Source organism: Myodes glareolus, chromosome 23, assembly GCF_982192425.1.
Source record: "Myodes glareolus chromosome 23, mMyoGla1.1, whole genome shotgun sequence".
Classification (NCBI taxonomy): Eukaryota; Metazoa; Chordata; class Mammalia; order Rodentia; family Cricetidae; genus Myodes; species Myodes glareolus.
In genome coordinates, this window is record NC_142048.1 from 56,794,042 (window position 1) to 56,809,317 (window position 15,276).

Genomic DNA, 15,276 nt, shown 5'->3' on the forward strand with positions numbered 1-15,276 from the left:
TGAAGACAGATCGGAGCTGTTGTGGTTTCTGCTGCGGGTGAAGAGGGCAGCCAGATCTAGTCTGAAAGAACTGGCCTAAGGTCCCAGCTACTGTGAGTGTTGTTTGCTTCTGACTATCAAGAGAAGCCAAAAGGATTCTGGAATCACCCTGTAGAGTGTCTGTGAAAATGATTCCAGAGGTGATTAAATTGTGGATCGTAACTGAGCGCGATGGATTAACCCCTCAATGGATCCGCATGACAGCATTATTGGGAAGTGATGGGAAGTTGGAGGTGGAACAAATTGAAGGAAACACATCACAGGAAGAGCTATGAGTCTTCCTGTATGACCCCTTTGCTTTTTGGCTTCATGTCCATCAAGAACCAAAGTACAGGCCCCCTGTGGGCTCGTACAGCATGATGCTCTACCCAAAGGCATAAGGTCCATAGAGCATGGACTGAACTCTCGGAAACCATGAGCCAAGAGAAAGGAGTGGCCATCTAGCTCTTCATCACCGCGACACCAGTAACCTGAGCTGAGCAGCACGCCTCTATGGTCACAATGTCACATCAGCACGTCTCTACGGTCACAATGACACATCCGCAAGACCATCAGTTGGGTGCTCTTGGTCCCTGCCAAACACACAACATTCAGTGGGAACACTCTGGCTTCCTCAGCACACAGGAGGCCACAGCATACAGAAATCAGCTAAAAGCTGACATCCTACCCACCTGCTGGGATCCACTGACTGTCTCAAGACATCCCTCAGCAAATGTGTCCCCTGGGAAACAAAAAGAATGTGGATTTCTTGATAAGAGGAGGGATCCACCTCACTTCTATGTCACACGGGTCTCTCTCTCTCTCTCTCCCTCTCTCTCTCTTTTCTTATCTCTTTTCTTTCTCTCTCTGGCACAGTCTCACCACACAACCCAGGCTAACCTCAAACATCCCCCCGCCCCAGCCTCCTTAGCAGCTAGAGTTAGGAGTATAGAACACTACGTGTGTGTGCACATATATGTATCTTTAAGGAAATAGCATGTCTAAGTGCAGGTGCATGCACATACACACACACACACACACACACACACACACACACAATCAGGACGGTGCCCCTCCCAGATCTCCCTCTGGCTCTCTGTCACTGGATCTCTGATTACACACCCAGATGTGCCCTTGAGGTCTCCGTTCTGCCTGAAACGCTTCTCTGCCCCATACTCCTGAGCCCTTATACTTCCCTTTTCAAGTTACCTAGCGACACACTGACGTATAAAATCTGTGTGTGTCCAAGGTGTTCCACTTGATGCTCTAGTGTGTATAATTAGGATGTAGGGTAAAGTCTAATTTTATAGCTGCCCTCAGTTGGCCCTCCTTCCATTCACCTGCCCCATGCAGGAGCCCCGCTTGGGCCCTATCATCGCTGATTCCATTCAGTCTTTACCCACTCAAAAAAAGAAAAAGATTAAAAAGGAAAATTGAGTTTTCCAATGGAGTAGAGCAGTAATTTCACCCTCAGAAGGCACCGCCGATATCCACCTGCAGGCGGCCCTTTGTAGCTGGGAGGACGCCTTGTAGAGCATTCTTCCCCAGATTAATGGCAAAAATGGCCCTCTGCAAGGAGGACAGTGTGGTTCCCCGGGGGGCATCACCTGCCATTTCGCTTCCCTCCTATTTTCTGCACCCCAGTTATGAAGCGCTAACTGCCATGCTTGACAGGTTTCCAGGCCCTGCCAATGAGTGTGAGCAGCAAGTGTGCACAGCCAGGTGCCCCTGCTGCCTGCTTCCTCCTCCTCTTCCTCCACCCACCTTCTTGCTCTTCCACAGCCTCCCTAGAAAGGTCAAGGAATACGGTGTCCAGTGCCACATCCAGCCACAATCTACCACCACACACAGTTTCACAAGAACCAGTCCATGCCAGAGAAAAGGATAGCCACATTGGTCCTAGCCTCCTCCTCTCCTGACTTGAGTGAGCCACTGAGGCAGGGCTGTATACGTCACTGCCCTTCAATCCTGACAGCAGAGGGAAAGCCCCAGCCCTTCTTCTTAAAACCAAGTCATGACACACTGGCCATTGTCCCCCCAAAGCCCCTGCTGTCCTTGGGTACAAGTGACTGGGGACAGCTGAGTACCAACCTGTGTCCTGGACAGTGGGCAGTACTGCCATCTTCATTGAGATTAAAAAGCCAGATCAATGCTCATACATACTAAGCAAGCATTCACCGCAGCCCAGGAATCTGGTTAGGACACAGACAACCCTGCCCACTTCTGTTGCAAGGTCTCTAGGGAAGAGAGAGAAAGAGAGAGAGAGAGAGAGAGAGAGAGAGAGAGAGAGAGAGAGCTTTAAAGATGTTGTGATGGCAGTTCCAGCTAGGAAGATGGCCCCTGGCAAAGCATGGGGAAGGCCATGGAAGCCAAGCAGTCACCGCCAGACTCCTGAAATCTTGCTGGCTGTATGCTCAGTGTCCCTGGGTGAATGAAACCAGAGCAGGAGGAGAGAGCCCCTGCCCTGGAGAGACGGATACCTGCTGCAGGGCAATGGGGTGAGTGCAGGGCTTGCTGGGCAGGGAAGGCATTATGGAAGAGGTCTGGCTCCCTGCAGCAGGACAAGGGATCTTACCAAAGGGCTTGAAGGCAAATATGGGAAGATCTGAGTCCCAGGCTCTGTGATGCCTGAACCTCACCGTACAAGTCTAGACCATTCTCTAAGGCTTGCAGACAGGGCTGCCTTAGGCAAGGCTGGGACCCCAAACCCAGTCTCCTCCCTCTGACTGCTGACCATATGTCTTAGAGCCTGACGCCTGGCCCTTAAGGTCCAGCACCTTGTGGCCTCACCCCCACTCAGGGAAGGTGAGCAGTGTGAAGCCATCGTGTGGTTAATTGGTGTCATTTCAAAGGAAGAGGTCTTTTTTGTTTCCCAGAATGCCTCAGCAGTAAGAAAGCTTTTAAGAAACAACCTGAATTTTCACTTCTCAACTCCTTTCAAGTCTAATTTGTGTTAATTTAATTAAGGGCGTGCAATTTGGCTGTCACGGAAATTAAATATAAAGAAAAATGTACATTAATGTAAAAGTTGAAGAGTTAGGCACATCGAATTCAAGGAGTATTTTTTAAAAGGTAGATTTCCCTCTATGGCAATAGCTCATAAAGAAAAAGAGGGGGAGGGGAAAAGGGAGGGAGAGAGGGCTGGTGGAAGACAGGAAGGAAGGAAGGGTATTACATGCAACTCTTCTTTCACTTTTAGTGTACAAAGCCAGCTACTTTACAGAATTTAAATAAGCAAATACCAGCCAGAATCTGATTTCCTAACTAGCGTATTTTGTGTGGATGTGTATGTGCTTATTTGTGTGCACGGCTATCACGTGTGTGTGTGCGCACGGCTATCACGTGTGTGTGCGGCTTTCACGTGTGTGTGTGTGCAGATGCCTTGTGTACACGGACATGTGTGGTGGCCGGAGAGCAGCCTGGGCTGTCATTCTGCAGGTGCTTTGCTCCTTATTTTTTGAGTCAGCTTTTTCCACCAGCCTGGCACTTGCCAAGACGTCTAGGCTGGGTGACAGAACAGGCTGTCCCAGGCTCCCAGGACCCAGATTGGACAAAGAGCACACACCACTCTCCAGCAAGCCTTCCTCAGTGGCATGCTGCCCTGGGGTGGCTTGTGCAAGGCCGAAGCTCATTTTCCATGGGGAATGCACCAATGATGACACTGTTCATGGAGTCCCCTCCAAATCTGAGGCTTCCTCCCCAGGTTCCCCAAGCCCTGCTTACTTGAAACTAACTGTAAGGCCAGGGAAGGTCACATTCCAACTTACTGCTATGGCTTGCTGGGGGAAAAGGTTATAAATAAGACTAAGTCATCTTGTCTTCTTTGGGGGACGGAGTCCATGCTCACAGTGGGTTGATTGGTTCCATCTGGAAGGGGAATTCCACCATCTCTCTCCCTGGACCCTCATGGCCTCGGCTTCTCCTCACCTTGTTTTTAGGTCAAATTTCCATTCCCGTGAGGATTCTGAGCATATTGGGTTTGGGTCCACACTGACCCATTGTTAGATAATGCCATGCTCACAAGTACTGAAGACCAGGGTTTCCCCCTCTGGGTGTGTGGGGGTGAATGACACCCCTAAGTTAGACCCATGGACTTAGTCCCATTCCAGATGTCCCTGCAGGGCAGCCAAGGAAAGACTCTCTCTTTAACCCCATCTCCCACACTGGGCTCTCTCAGCACAGCTTATCTGGAAAGGACTGCAGGCCACACTAAGGCTCAAACCTGCTACCCTGACCCCAGGAACCTCATGCATACTTACCCAGTCATCTCACATGACAAAGCCCACACACCTGCCACGTCCTTCGGCTCTCAGCCAAGGAGAGAGTAGGGACACGTGCCACCCCCTCATAGGCTAAGCAGAGGCCTATGACCACCTTTTATAAAACATCTGCCCCACCTCCATCCCCACTGCACAGTGTGGCTGTCTGCTTTCCTGGAGGAGCTCAAAGCCGGTGCTCTGCCTCAAACCTCTGGTGTGTGCGCTGCGTGGTCACAACCCGAGTCTGAGCCTAGATCCTAAAGCTTTCGACTCCTAACGCCTCCTGTACACTGTTTTACTTCTGGCATGGCTGGTCCAGCTGTCTCTGCAGGCATTTCTGCTGCAGAGCTCCCCCATAAACCTCCTACAACGCTCTGAGGAACACTCCTCCTTTGGCTGTGGGGACGAGAGTTTGTGGCAGGTTATAGAATTCAGTGGCTCTTCAAACCCCAAAGCAGGCAGGAGGCACCTTCTGACATCGGTGGCAGCACCAACCGAGCTGAATGAGGGCATCCTATTGTACCCCAGGCATGTGGGAACAAGCTCCAAGTCACCCAGTACATGTGGCACAAGATCCTGATGGTGAGAACATGCTACATGAGCTCTCAGTCAAACCTACATTTATAATACGCATGTTATAATGCATCCCCAATGTCAAACCAAGGGGGGATGTGTAAGATGGCTGGGGAGATTCCTCCATGCATAATGAGCTTGCTACTCGATCGTAAGGACCTGAGTTTGATCCCCAGTGCCCACGTAAAAAGCTGCATGGCCACACACATGTATAATTTCAAGGCTAACAGAGGGAGGAAAAGACAGGTGGATTTCCATAGCTCAAAGGCAGTCAGCATTGTCAATTAGTGAAGGACCCTGCCTCAAAGTCAAAGTGGAGAGCAATAGAGAAAGATATTCAATGTGGACCTCGGGCTCCTAAAGGTACATACACAGGCCAGTGTGCACATACACACACACACACACACACACACACATATGCACACGCACACACACGTACACATACACACTCATGAAATAGTTCGGGTTGCATTCTAGGCTTAGACTAGCTAGAAACATAGAGGCTGCACCATGATGGTCACACCATGAGGACTGCCCAATGGTGACAGGAGCTTCCATACTAAGTACCCTCCAGTAGTTTGTAAAGAGCCCCCATTGCCTTTGAGGCTGACTTACAGGTCCCCTGGAAAACGTTAATGAAACAGAGCCCATTGATTCCTTGTCCTCCTTCATGGATGCTAATGTGTACTCAAGTCTGAACCTGGAACCCAATCCAGACCTTTTTAAAGCAGTTCCCCACGGGGGCCTTCTCCAATTCTAGCAGCCATTCAGGTGTGCTGGAGTAATCCTAGATTATTGTGTGGCCTTGTGCGTTCCTAGCCATCCCCATGTTTACCCTGGCTCCTCCTGGGGTTTTCGGTGCTAGCCATGGGCCTCGTGGATATTTGCTCAGCTGCAGAAGGGTCTTGTGATCCTGCTTAGGAGGAGACAAGCCAGGCCTCTCCCTTGTCATTGTGTTTACCGGCCCTATCTCACAGGCCCATCTCCCCGTGTCTATCACCCGTAACGTACACATCTCCCTTCCCTCGCAGCTGTGCAGACAGAACCATGGACACTCACACAGCCTCCATATGCCCCAACCATCAGTGGCCCCTCGAAAGTCTCTGGCACACCCTACACACACACACACACACACACACACACACACCATTGCCTGGCTTGGAAAAGAGACGTATAGGCTCATCTCCCTGACAGCCCTAGGGCAAAGAAAAGAGGATTTCAGTGGCCGCTCCTCCCTCAAGGTCTAGCCTCAGGGATGACACTGTATGGATGGGGTTGTGGGAGGGGGATGGGACACAGGGATGGGGAGCAGAGCTCAGCTAATGCCCAGGAGGAGGAGAGGAAGGACCCTGGTAAGAATGGAGGAGTTGGGCAGGCCTGGCGTGTGCAGGCACTGACTCTGTCTATGCGTCATGATCTTTGGCAAAAATTCCCTAAAAGTAACTAATGGGCAGGGAAATCCCATCCTCTCTAAAATCTAAGTAAATCTCATTTGTGGTGGTGGTAACTCTCTCTTCTGGAAAGTATTTCCACGGGGCACTCCACTCCCATCAGAGGGCATGGGCTGGTGCTTGGCCGTGGCAAGAATAAGAATCAATCCCTGAACAATGTGTTGGAGTGTCCCAGGCACCTGGCCGGATAGTAGCCCCTCAAGCCAGGCCTTGGAGCCACCAACAGGCATGAGCTTGAAGTCCTGCGACATTTAACAGTGTTGTGAGTGTCCCTCTGTGATTATGTCAAAGTCCAGAAGCATGGAAACAGGCAGTCAGTGCCCAGGCCACCGCTGAGCTCCCGGCCCTCAAGTGAAGCCTCACACAGAGAACAAGGACTTTGGAGCTGATGGACACATTCCAGCCTTCTGCCATCATCTCAGTGCACCGTGATCTTCATGGTCAGCAACTCCTTGAAATATTTTCACTAATGGATAGTCTGCTTGCCCCCTCCCGTCTTCCCATTCTTGCATGGTGCCACCCATTGCTACATTTCAGTTTCCCATCAAGCACCTCTTCCTTCCTTTCCTGCGACATCCCGCATTGTCCTCGCATTTGACACTACAGGGACCACGGCTCCTGGTGAGTTCATTCCTCATGGGTTTTGTGATTTGAGATTGTGTGCTCATCTTCAGTTGGGTTCAATCCATGGGAAATCTGTGAAGCACCACCCACCACCCAGGGTAGGGACTGCATCCATGGTGCTCAGTGAGGGAGTCACCCTTCTGGGATGATAATTTCTCAACTAGGACCCCAAGACTACGCAGACAACGTAACTTAAACTCGTCAGAACTGTGCTAGAATATCACACTGGTCTTCCGGCCAAAGGTCTCACTCTCTTCCCTCTGTACTAATAGACAGATCGTTTCTATAATGCCCTTTCAACTTTTAGCAAGAATTTGGGTTAGGGGTATGAATGAAGCAGCAGTGGGAGGGATATTCTCTCTCAAGCCCACAGAAGAAGAAACCCTTGTTTAGGTGAGGGACATCACAGCACAGCTCTCTAGGTTAATGGCGCCAAAAGACTAGCAATGCCCAGTCATGGCCACCCCGCTGCCACCAGGACTGCCGAAACAGCCACCAGCTCACAGATAGCCCTGATTTACAGGTGTGTGAGCCCTTGGGTGAGCCTGTCCTGGAACTAGTTCTTGTAGACCAGGCTGGCCTTGAACTCACAGAGATCCACCTGCCTCTGCCTCCCAAGTGCTGGGATTAAAGGCATGCACCACCACTACTTGGAGACTTGCCCTTTCCTCACTCCTTAGTAAAGATGGTGGCTGAATCACATGACTGCCAAAACGGTGACAAGTCACATGACTGGTATGTGCTCCAAGGTGAGCCTCAGTTATTAGTCAAGATGGCAGCAAGCCACATGGTATTCCAAGTGAGCCCATCTGGCACACACCCATTTACTGAACAAGAGCTGAATCCCAGTTACCAACATGGTCTGCTATAGCAAATTAATATTATTTATACATGCTTTTTAAATCATACCCAAAGAACTCACAAATCCTAAAATACAGAAAGTTAAAGGTTTAACAAAAGCTTTAAAGTTAGCAAACAAAACCAAGGTAAGTGGGGTGGGGAGGGGCATTGAGAGCTGAACACCTTGCTGTGTGTGAACACTATGGGAAGCTGTTTTAAGGCACCCAGGCTGCTCCGTTTTTCTCCCCTTCTCCCTGTCACAGTCAGGTGGCCCCCCTGACCCAGGACAGAGACTTTGGAGGAAACTTCTAAACAAGCATGCTTGAACCTGGAGCAGGTAGACCAAAATCCAACCCCAAGATGGTTTTCTCCATAGAGTAGGTCAGCATGAAACAATTTTCAATATTCTCTATACCCAAAAGACTTCCAAATCTCTGTAAGACTGAAGCCGGTGATCTCCATGTCTGTAAGAAGCTGGTGTGTATCTGCAGATAGGAGCAGACTACCTGACAAGCTCTTGCTCCTAGCACCTAAAGAAACAAGCAGGAGAATGTTACAGAGCAGAGAGAGGAGGGCGGCCACATCTGGTTCGTGCTCTCAGCCACTGCAGTATATTGAGCTCCAGGGAGACAGCGCTGCGGTGAGCAGGAGCTGGCCGGGCACTGGGGAACTCTGTACCTCGTGGAGGAAGATGAACTAAGCACGGGCAAAGGAGAGATAAGGAGCCAGGAGGCAGAATGTCCTCACAGGCATTCTTTGTGCAAATTCAGGGAGGACAAGAAGAAGCGCCCAGATGCTTTTGTCAACTTCTCAGAGTTCTCTAAGAAGTGGTCGGGGAAGTGGAAGACCACGTCCACCAGAGAAAAGGGGGAAACTGAAGACATGGCAAACGCTGACAAGCCTTGTTGTGAGAGAGAAGTAAAAACCTACATCCCTCACAAAGTAGAAGACCAAAGAGAAGTTCAAGGACCCCAGCGCACTCAAGAGGCCGCTTCAGCCTTCTTAGTCTGTGCTGAGTGTGGCCCACAGCTCAAAGGAGACTCTCCTGGCTTATCCATCGGTGGTGCTGCAGAAACGGGGAGCCCTGTGGAGCAACACTGCTGCAGACGACAAGCAGCCCTGTGAGGAGAAGGCTGCCAGGCTGAAGGGGAAAACGAAAAGGATATTGCTGCCGACAGAGCCAGATGAAAATCCTGACGCAGTGGAGAAGGGGGTGGCCAGGGCTGAGGGAAGACACTGGGGAAGAGGAAGACGATGAGGATGAGGGTGAGGATGGCGGATAAGTTGGCTGCAGCACTCTCTTTTTTTCCTTGCCTGTAAAGCATTTAGCAACCTCTCCCCATACAACTCATTCCCTTTAAAGAAAAAATATGAAATGTTTAAAGAAAATAAGATACAAACAGGATTTTCAAGGTTTGGAGAGGCAGAAGCACAAGTAGACAAAAAACAAACAAACAAAAACACAAGGTAAAGAATTCTATGAGGATGCAAGTTTGGAGGCCCAGCAGAAATGGTGGGCATCCTGGCTCTGGTGTGGTTGTAAGCCAGCGCCTTGAGAAAGAATAAAGTGAACTGTGAGTTTTACGGGCTAAGGGACCTTGGACTACACTGTCATTCTGACTTATGGAGTTACTTAAACTAAATTAGGTATTAGAAATCAAAAGTTCCACATTTGGACCAGCAGTGGCCATTTGTCCAATGTATATTGAGTTCAGACTTGCACTGAAAGTCAAAGAAGAGTCACCAGCTCCTAAATTTAATCTCCTTTAAATTAGCCCTCCAAACAGGTCCAAGGAGTATCTTTTGGTACATAAAATTTGGAACCCATGGCTGGACCCAGGACCAAGGGTCAGACAGGGGTCAATGTACAGTTGTGTTGAATGTTTTCTAGATATGGAAATGACCAAAAAATGCACCTGAAACATAAGGAGACATCCCCAACCTGTATAATCCCAGGGTTAATGAGCCACAGGGCTAGTGGTCAAGAGCATTCAGCTGAATGAGTAATCTCACAGCCGTGAAAAGTCTCCAGTACCTTCGACCCAGTGGGCCTTAGGAATGTTCCAGTGAGCAACCCCCACCAAACCTAACGAGGGCACCTCCGTTTTAGGTCCAGAAGATTCCATTGTTCCAGCATTTTGCTATGTTGTGTGAGGATCCTGGTTGAATGCAGCATGGCCTCTCACCTAAGTCAGACCGTGTCAGGGCAATACGGTGAGAAAGAAAGGGAGGACAGAATGAAAGCAGAAAGCTTCTGGAGAGAAGCAAGTGACCCTACTGGGCTGGGGAGCAATGAGAGCCAGACACATTGGTCCGTGGGTGGGCTTGCACCACGAGTAGGCTCAGATTTCCCATCCTGGGTTTTGGCATCATATGTTAGATTATTATTTAAAAAAAAAAAAGCAGCTGGCATGAGAGAGGGAATGAGCATAAAGAAAGAGAGGCTTGGTCTGAGGTCAGGCAGGACCACGTTTATCCACAGCTAGAGGGCATCTCGGCACCCACAGGAACCAAAATGTCTACAGGGGAAGACGGAACGCAGCTTCTTATAGGAGCAGAGGGGACAGATAGGACTCCCACAGTCCACGGGGGAAGCTGGGAAGCGTAGTCCTTCAGCAGGAAACTCTCGTGATCCATGGCCCATGAAAATAAAATGGTTGCATGTTGATTTCACTTGGTTTTTTTTTCCACTATATTTTTTTTAAAACATTTACAAGTTTACTGCTTCTGAAGTCAGAGAATGTGCTCAGAGGACATCCCCCAAGACACCACCAAGCACAGGTCTCCCAAGGAGGAACGAATCTTTTACCCTGGTTGTTTTATTTGTGTTTAACATTGAATTTTCGATAAATGAAAATGAACATACATCCTGGGAAATTCACAAGAACAGGGAAGGGAGGTTTCCAGGAAGTGACCAGGAAGTATTTGAGGTCTTGTTTTTCAATTTTATCTAAACTCAACATTTCCATAATATTCTGAGCTATCAACATTCAAGCACCCCACACCCTGAAGGGAAAAAACTCTTAAGTTTCTTGGGAGCCCTGCCACTCATGAAGCCTGAGAGATGTGCATGTTCCTGTGGAATGGCAAATAAAAATTTCTAAGACCTGAGAGAAGGTTCTGGAAGCTTCATCTTTCAGAGCAGAAGAGACCCAGCCCGCTCTCTCATACGTAAAAAAGATGTATGTTTACCCCATACATCTTCCACCTCCACTGTCCAGGTCTACAGACGTTGGGGACACCCTGGCAGACTGTCTCTGGCGTCTTCCCACAAACCCCCATTCTAAGGTGACATGGCCCCTGTTAACCACACATCCCAGGGACCCAGGCCTGGGGCGGCCATGCCAACACCACTGCTCACAGTCACCCGGTCTGGCTTCCTGTCCCACCCCAGCTTAGGCCCAGACTCCCAGAAGGATGGCCCAGAAGGATAGACTTGATGCTGCAGCCCTCACCGGGAGCAAGGAGGGAAAAGCTCTCTCTTCTTCATTGTCACTAAAACAGGAGAAAAGTCTCACTGCCAGAGATTTTAACATAAAGACTTCCTCTCCTCAAAATCATGACAAAAAATAAATAAATCAAAACAAACCAAAACACCCTGTGAGTGTGAAATAAGGCTAAGGAGAGAAGTAAGAGAGAGATGCATTTGGATTTGTGTGTGTGTGTGTGTGTGTGTGTGTGTGTGTGTGTGTGTGTGTGCTTATACTATCCCTAAAATACCTCATCCTGAGCCCAGGTGCTATTTCATGTTTTGACTTGGCATTCAGATCAGAGAGTTCCTTTCACCTGCTCCGGAAGACAAGGAAGTCGCTTCCCTGCGCCTCACTCCCATTGTTCCAGTTAGAAGGGGGCAGTAGGCAGGCCAGGCAGATGTGGGGGGGGGGGGCACAAAGCTTTTCATAAACCCCATAGGTGGGTCCTGGACCTAAGGGTGGGGTGCTTGTTCCTGGAATGCGCACTGTGGCCCACCTCACTCACTCATGCTCCCACATCCCTTGCAGCCTCAGGTTCAGAGCCAGCTCAAATGTGCAAGCCTGGTCCCTGTCCCCTGTGGAGACCACTAGGTAACTGGGTTCTATCTAGGAGGCTTATACATCTGAAGAGACCAGTGTCCCAGAGGCCCCTGAGCACCCTCAGAGCAGCCAGGGGTGGCAGACAGCTGCAGCATGACTGCTCCCATACTTATCTCTGCTTAGACTCCCCTATACATGCACATGCTTGCGCGCGCGCGCACACACACACACACACACACACACACACACACACTGCTGTCCCTTCTCAAGCCTAGAACTTCCTGCCTAGAGTCGCAACTGCAGTTGCTTTAGAGATGCATACAGGAATGACTGGCAAACTCTCCAAGGTGACTGATCGGGCAACAGGCCAAGGTTTGAAACCAGTGTCGTTTGGTCACCCTGCTGCCCTCCCCACCCTGGGAGGTGGAACAGCTCAGCCCACCCTTGGCTAGCAATCTAGGACTAGGTCAGTCTTGTGGGGACTTCCACAATATTGTTGGAGTGGGCAGACTCACTGCTTCTGAGGTAAGGGCCTGACTGAGCTGTCCGAGAATGCTCCGATATCAACAAAGATCAATCTAGAACCACACATCACGGAGGAGTGCCAAACAGGAATGCGGGGTTGCCTGTGAGACCTCCCCACTCCCTCCCTTCCTCTACTCTCAGAATTCCCACACTGTACAGGTGACCCAGGCAGGAGCCCCATGCCCCTTCCAAGGTACCCTTAAGGTACCATGTCTCTAGCCTAAGGTGGACAAGTTGGACCACGGCTGTGGCAGATGTGGGACCTCCTAGTGTTTGTGAAAGCAGGTGACAGACAACGGTGGAGAAGATGCATGGATTCGGAGAACTGGGGTCCTGCCTTAGACCCCTCATCCTGCTCAGTGCCAGCGTGGCAGGTGGCCAGAACTTGGTCCAATTGCAAGACAGGTGAGCTGAGGAACCCTCAGGGCTTTCCAGACCCCAGGGCGGGGTGCACATGAGCACCAGCCGCTTCCTGCATCCTGTGAGACCAAGCTCTAGTCATAACTCTCACCATAATGGTCCCTGCAGCACATTTATTTTAAGAGGGATTATGCTGACATCTGGTGGCCAGATGAGAAAATTCATGCTATAAAAATTGATTCAAATGTTATTATGTATAGGTGTGTTTAGATAGAAGATAGAATAGGAGGTAGATGGATGGATAGATAAGATTATAGGCAGATGAACAGACAGATGGACATGAATGTAGACGGTACTATAAAAGTAGAAAAATATAAACAGAGGAAGGAGAAACAGAAGAGCATAAAGGAGCATATGTGATGTGACAGCAGAAGGGGGAGGAGACCAGAAGGAGGAAAAGAAGGGGACCAGGAGGACGGGAGTGGGAACATAAAAGCCAAGACTAAGATCTGTCTCCGTGAGACCATCACAATGAAGCCCACTTATTCACATGATAGCCAAAATATAATTAATTTTTAAAAAATCTCATAGTTTTCAACTAAAGAAGAAAGTTTGGCTCTAGAAGAGTTAATGTGTCCATACTGTGAATTGTGGCTCCAAGTAACAGGAAAGAAAGGAGGATGTACAGGACCTAATGGGGACAGGTTCTCCCACCAGAACCGTAGAGTCCCCCTCTGCCCCTTTCTCTAGTGGTCCCAGAGAGTAGAGGAACCAGACAGAGTCCTATGCTCTGGACATCCTTCTCCCAGAGGCACAACGCACTGTGTGAATCAGGTTTCACACCCAGCACCCTGGCAGTCAGCAGGATGTTTCTCATAAGAACAGAAGCCTTTGAGAAACATATGGGATAGGGATTCCCCAGAGCCTGTGCCTCCTGCAGGGCCTTCTTTATTGGTCTTCCGAATCCTCTCTGAGGTATAACGGAGCTGAGCTGATGGAGAAAGGCTCACACTGTGATGGTGTGGTGTTTCTTCCTACAACAGGAGGGTTCCCATCAGCTAGGCATCATGGGAACATATAGTCAGGCATGTGGTGGAGGATGTCCCACCAGCTGAGCATCATGGGAACATATAGTCAGGCATGTGGTAGAGGATGCCCATCAGCTGAGCATCATGGGAACATACAGTCAGGCATATGACGGAGGATGTCGCACAAGCTGAGCATCACGGGAACATACAGTCAGGCATGTGATGAAAGATGTCCCACCAGCTGAGCACCATGGGAACACACAGTCAGGCATGTGATGAAAGATGTCCCACCAGCTGAGAATCATGGGAACATATGGTCAGGCATGTGGTGGAGTCCTGGGATGGTGCATGGCACACACCTGTGTCTATACCAGCACCAGGTTACAGTGACAGAAATTTCTATAACCAATAGCCCAACAGTGATACACAAACCTTAGGACAGGCACCAATCCTCCCTCACCCACACCCCCTAACCTGGAACTAGTTCTTAGTTAGACAAAGGGATAAAAAGTAATCCCAATCTAATATGAAAGGTATGTTAATAAATGGAATAGCCAGGCGGTGTGGCGCATGCCTTTAATCCCAGCACTCTAGTGGCAGAGACAGGCAGATCTCTGCGACTTGTGGTTCCACAGAGAACCTTGCTTCGAAAAACTAAAAATAAATACAATAATAACAACAACAGTAATAAATGAGGTGGCCCAAACAGCAAACAGCCTGAATACAGCCACTCCTACCTCCGTTCACGTGACAAGAACACAGTGGTGGGTGTTCACAGCATGAGGATAGTGGCCGTTTTCCAACATGTAATTCTTTTCGGGTTATCTACAATGATCAGACCAAATATGAGAAACAGGCTGTAGACAGAAAGAACCCGGACTGCTGGAGCAACCCCAGGCTTATCTGTGCCTCCTTTATGGTGATATTCTGTCTGTGCTGTAAAAAATAAAGCTTTCCTGAGAAACAGGGTGTGAAGTGAGCTATTTGTTAGCCATAGAGCCCAGGCAGTGGTGGAACACACCTTTAATCCCAGCACTTGGGAAGTAGAGGGAGAGGGATCTCTGTGAGTTCAAGGCTACCCTGGGCTACACTAAATTGATCCAGTCTCAAAGAGAAAGAAACAGAGCAGGGTGGTGGTGGCTCACACCTTTAATCCTAGGACTAGCAAGGTGGAGAAAGGCATGATATGGCTGGGTGGAGCGAGGAATATAAATCAGGAAGAGACAGGAGCACAGGACATTCAGTCTGAGGACTCGTAAAGACAGGATACTCCATTCGGTCTGAGGATTTTGTAGAGGTGAGAGCTAGTAGCTGGTTGCTCTGCTTCTCTGATCTTTCAGCATTAACTTGTATATCTGACTCCGGGTTTTTATTGTTGAGACAATTAGAATTCGAGCCACGTTCTTGTCTGCAGCCCCCACCACAGCTCTATGCAGAAAACCCCACCATACCCCACCCGTGGTATCAACCCGATTCCACCGGGATTCAATGCTTGGAATTTGACTTTGGATTCCCAGACTTCTAAGTAGATGAAAAGTCCCAAGGCATCTCAGGTTAGCTGGAGGGCTCCACCAGGCCTGCAGAT

The 15,276-nt window shown here is 49.4% G+C and overlaps 1 protein-coding gene across 1 annotated transcript; it reads left to right on the top strand.

The window, feature by feature from the left end:
• The first annotated feature begins 6,138 nt into the window (after positions 1-6,138).
• On the top strand, positions 6,139-8,890 carry LOC146890528 (nuclear autoantigen Sp-100-like). The gene is made up of 3 exons (XM_087900961.1): positions 6,139-6,202; positions 7,606-7,674; positions 8,391-8,890. Exons 1-3 carry the CDS (start codon positions 6,139-6,141, stop codon positions 8,888-8,890), a joined length of 633 nt encoding a protein of 210 aa, XP_087757087.1.
• The last annotated feature ends 6,386 nt before the right edge of the window (positions 8,891-15,276 follow it).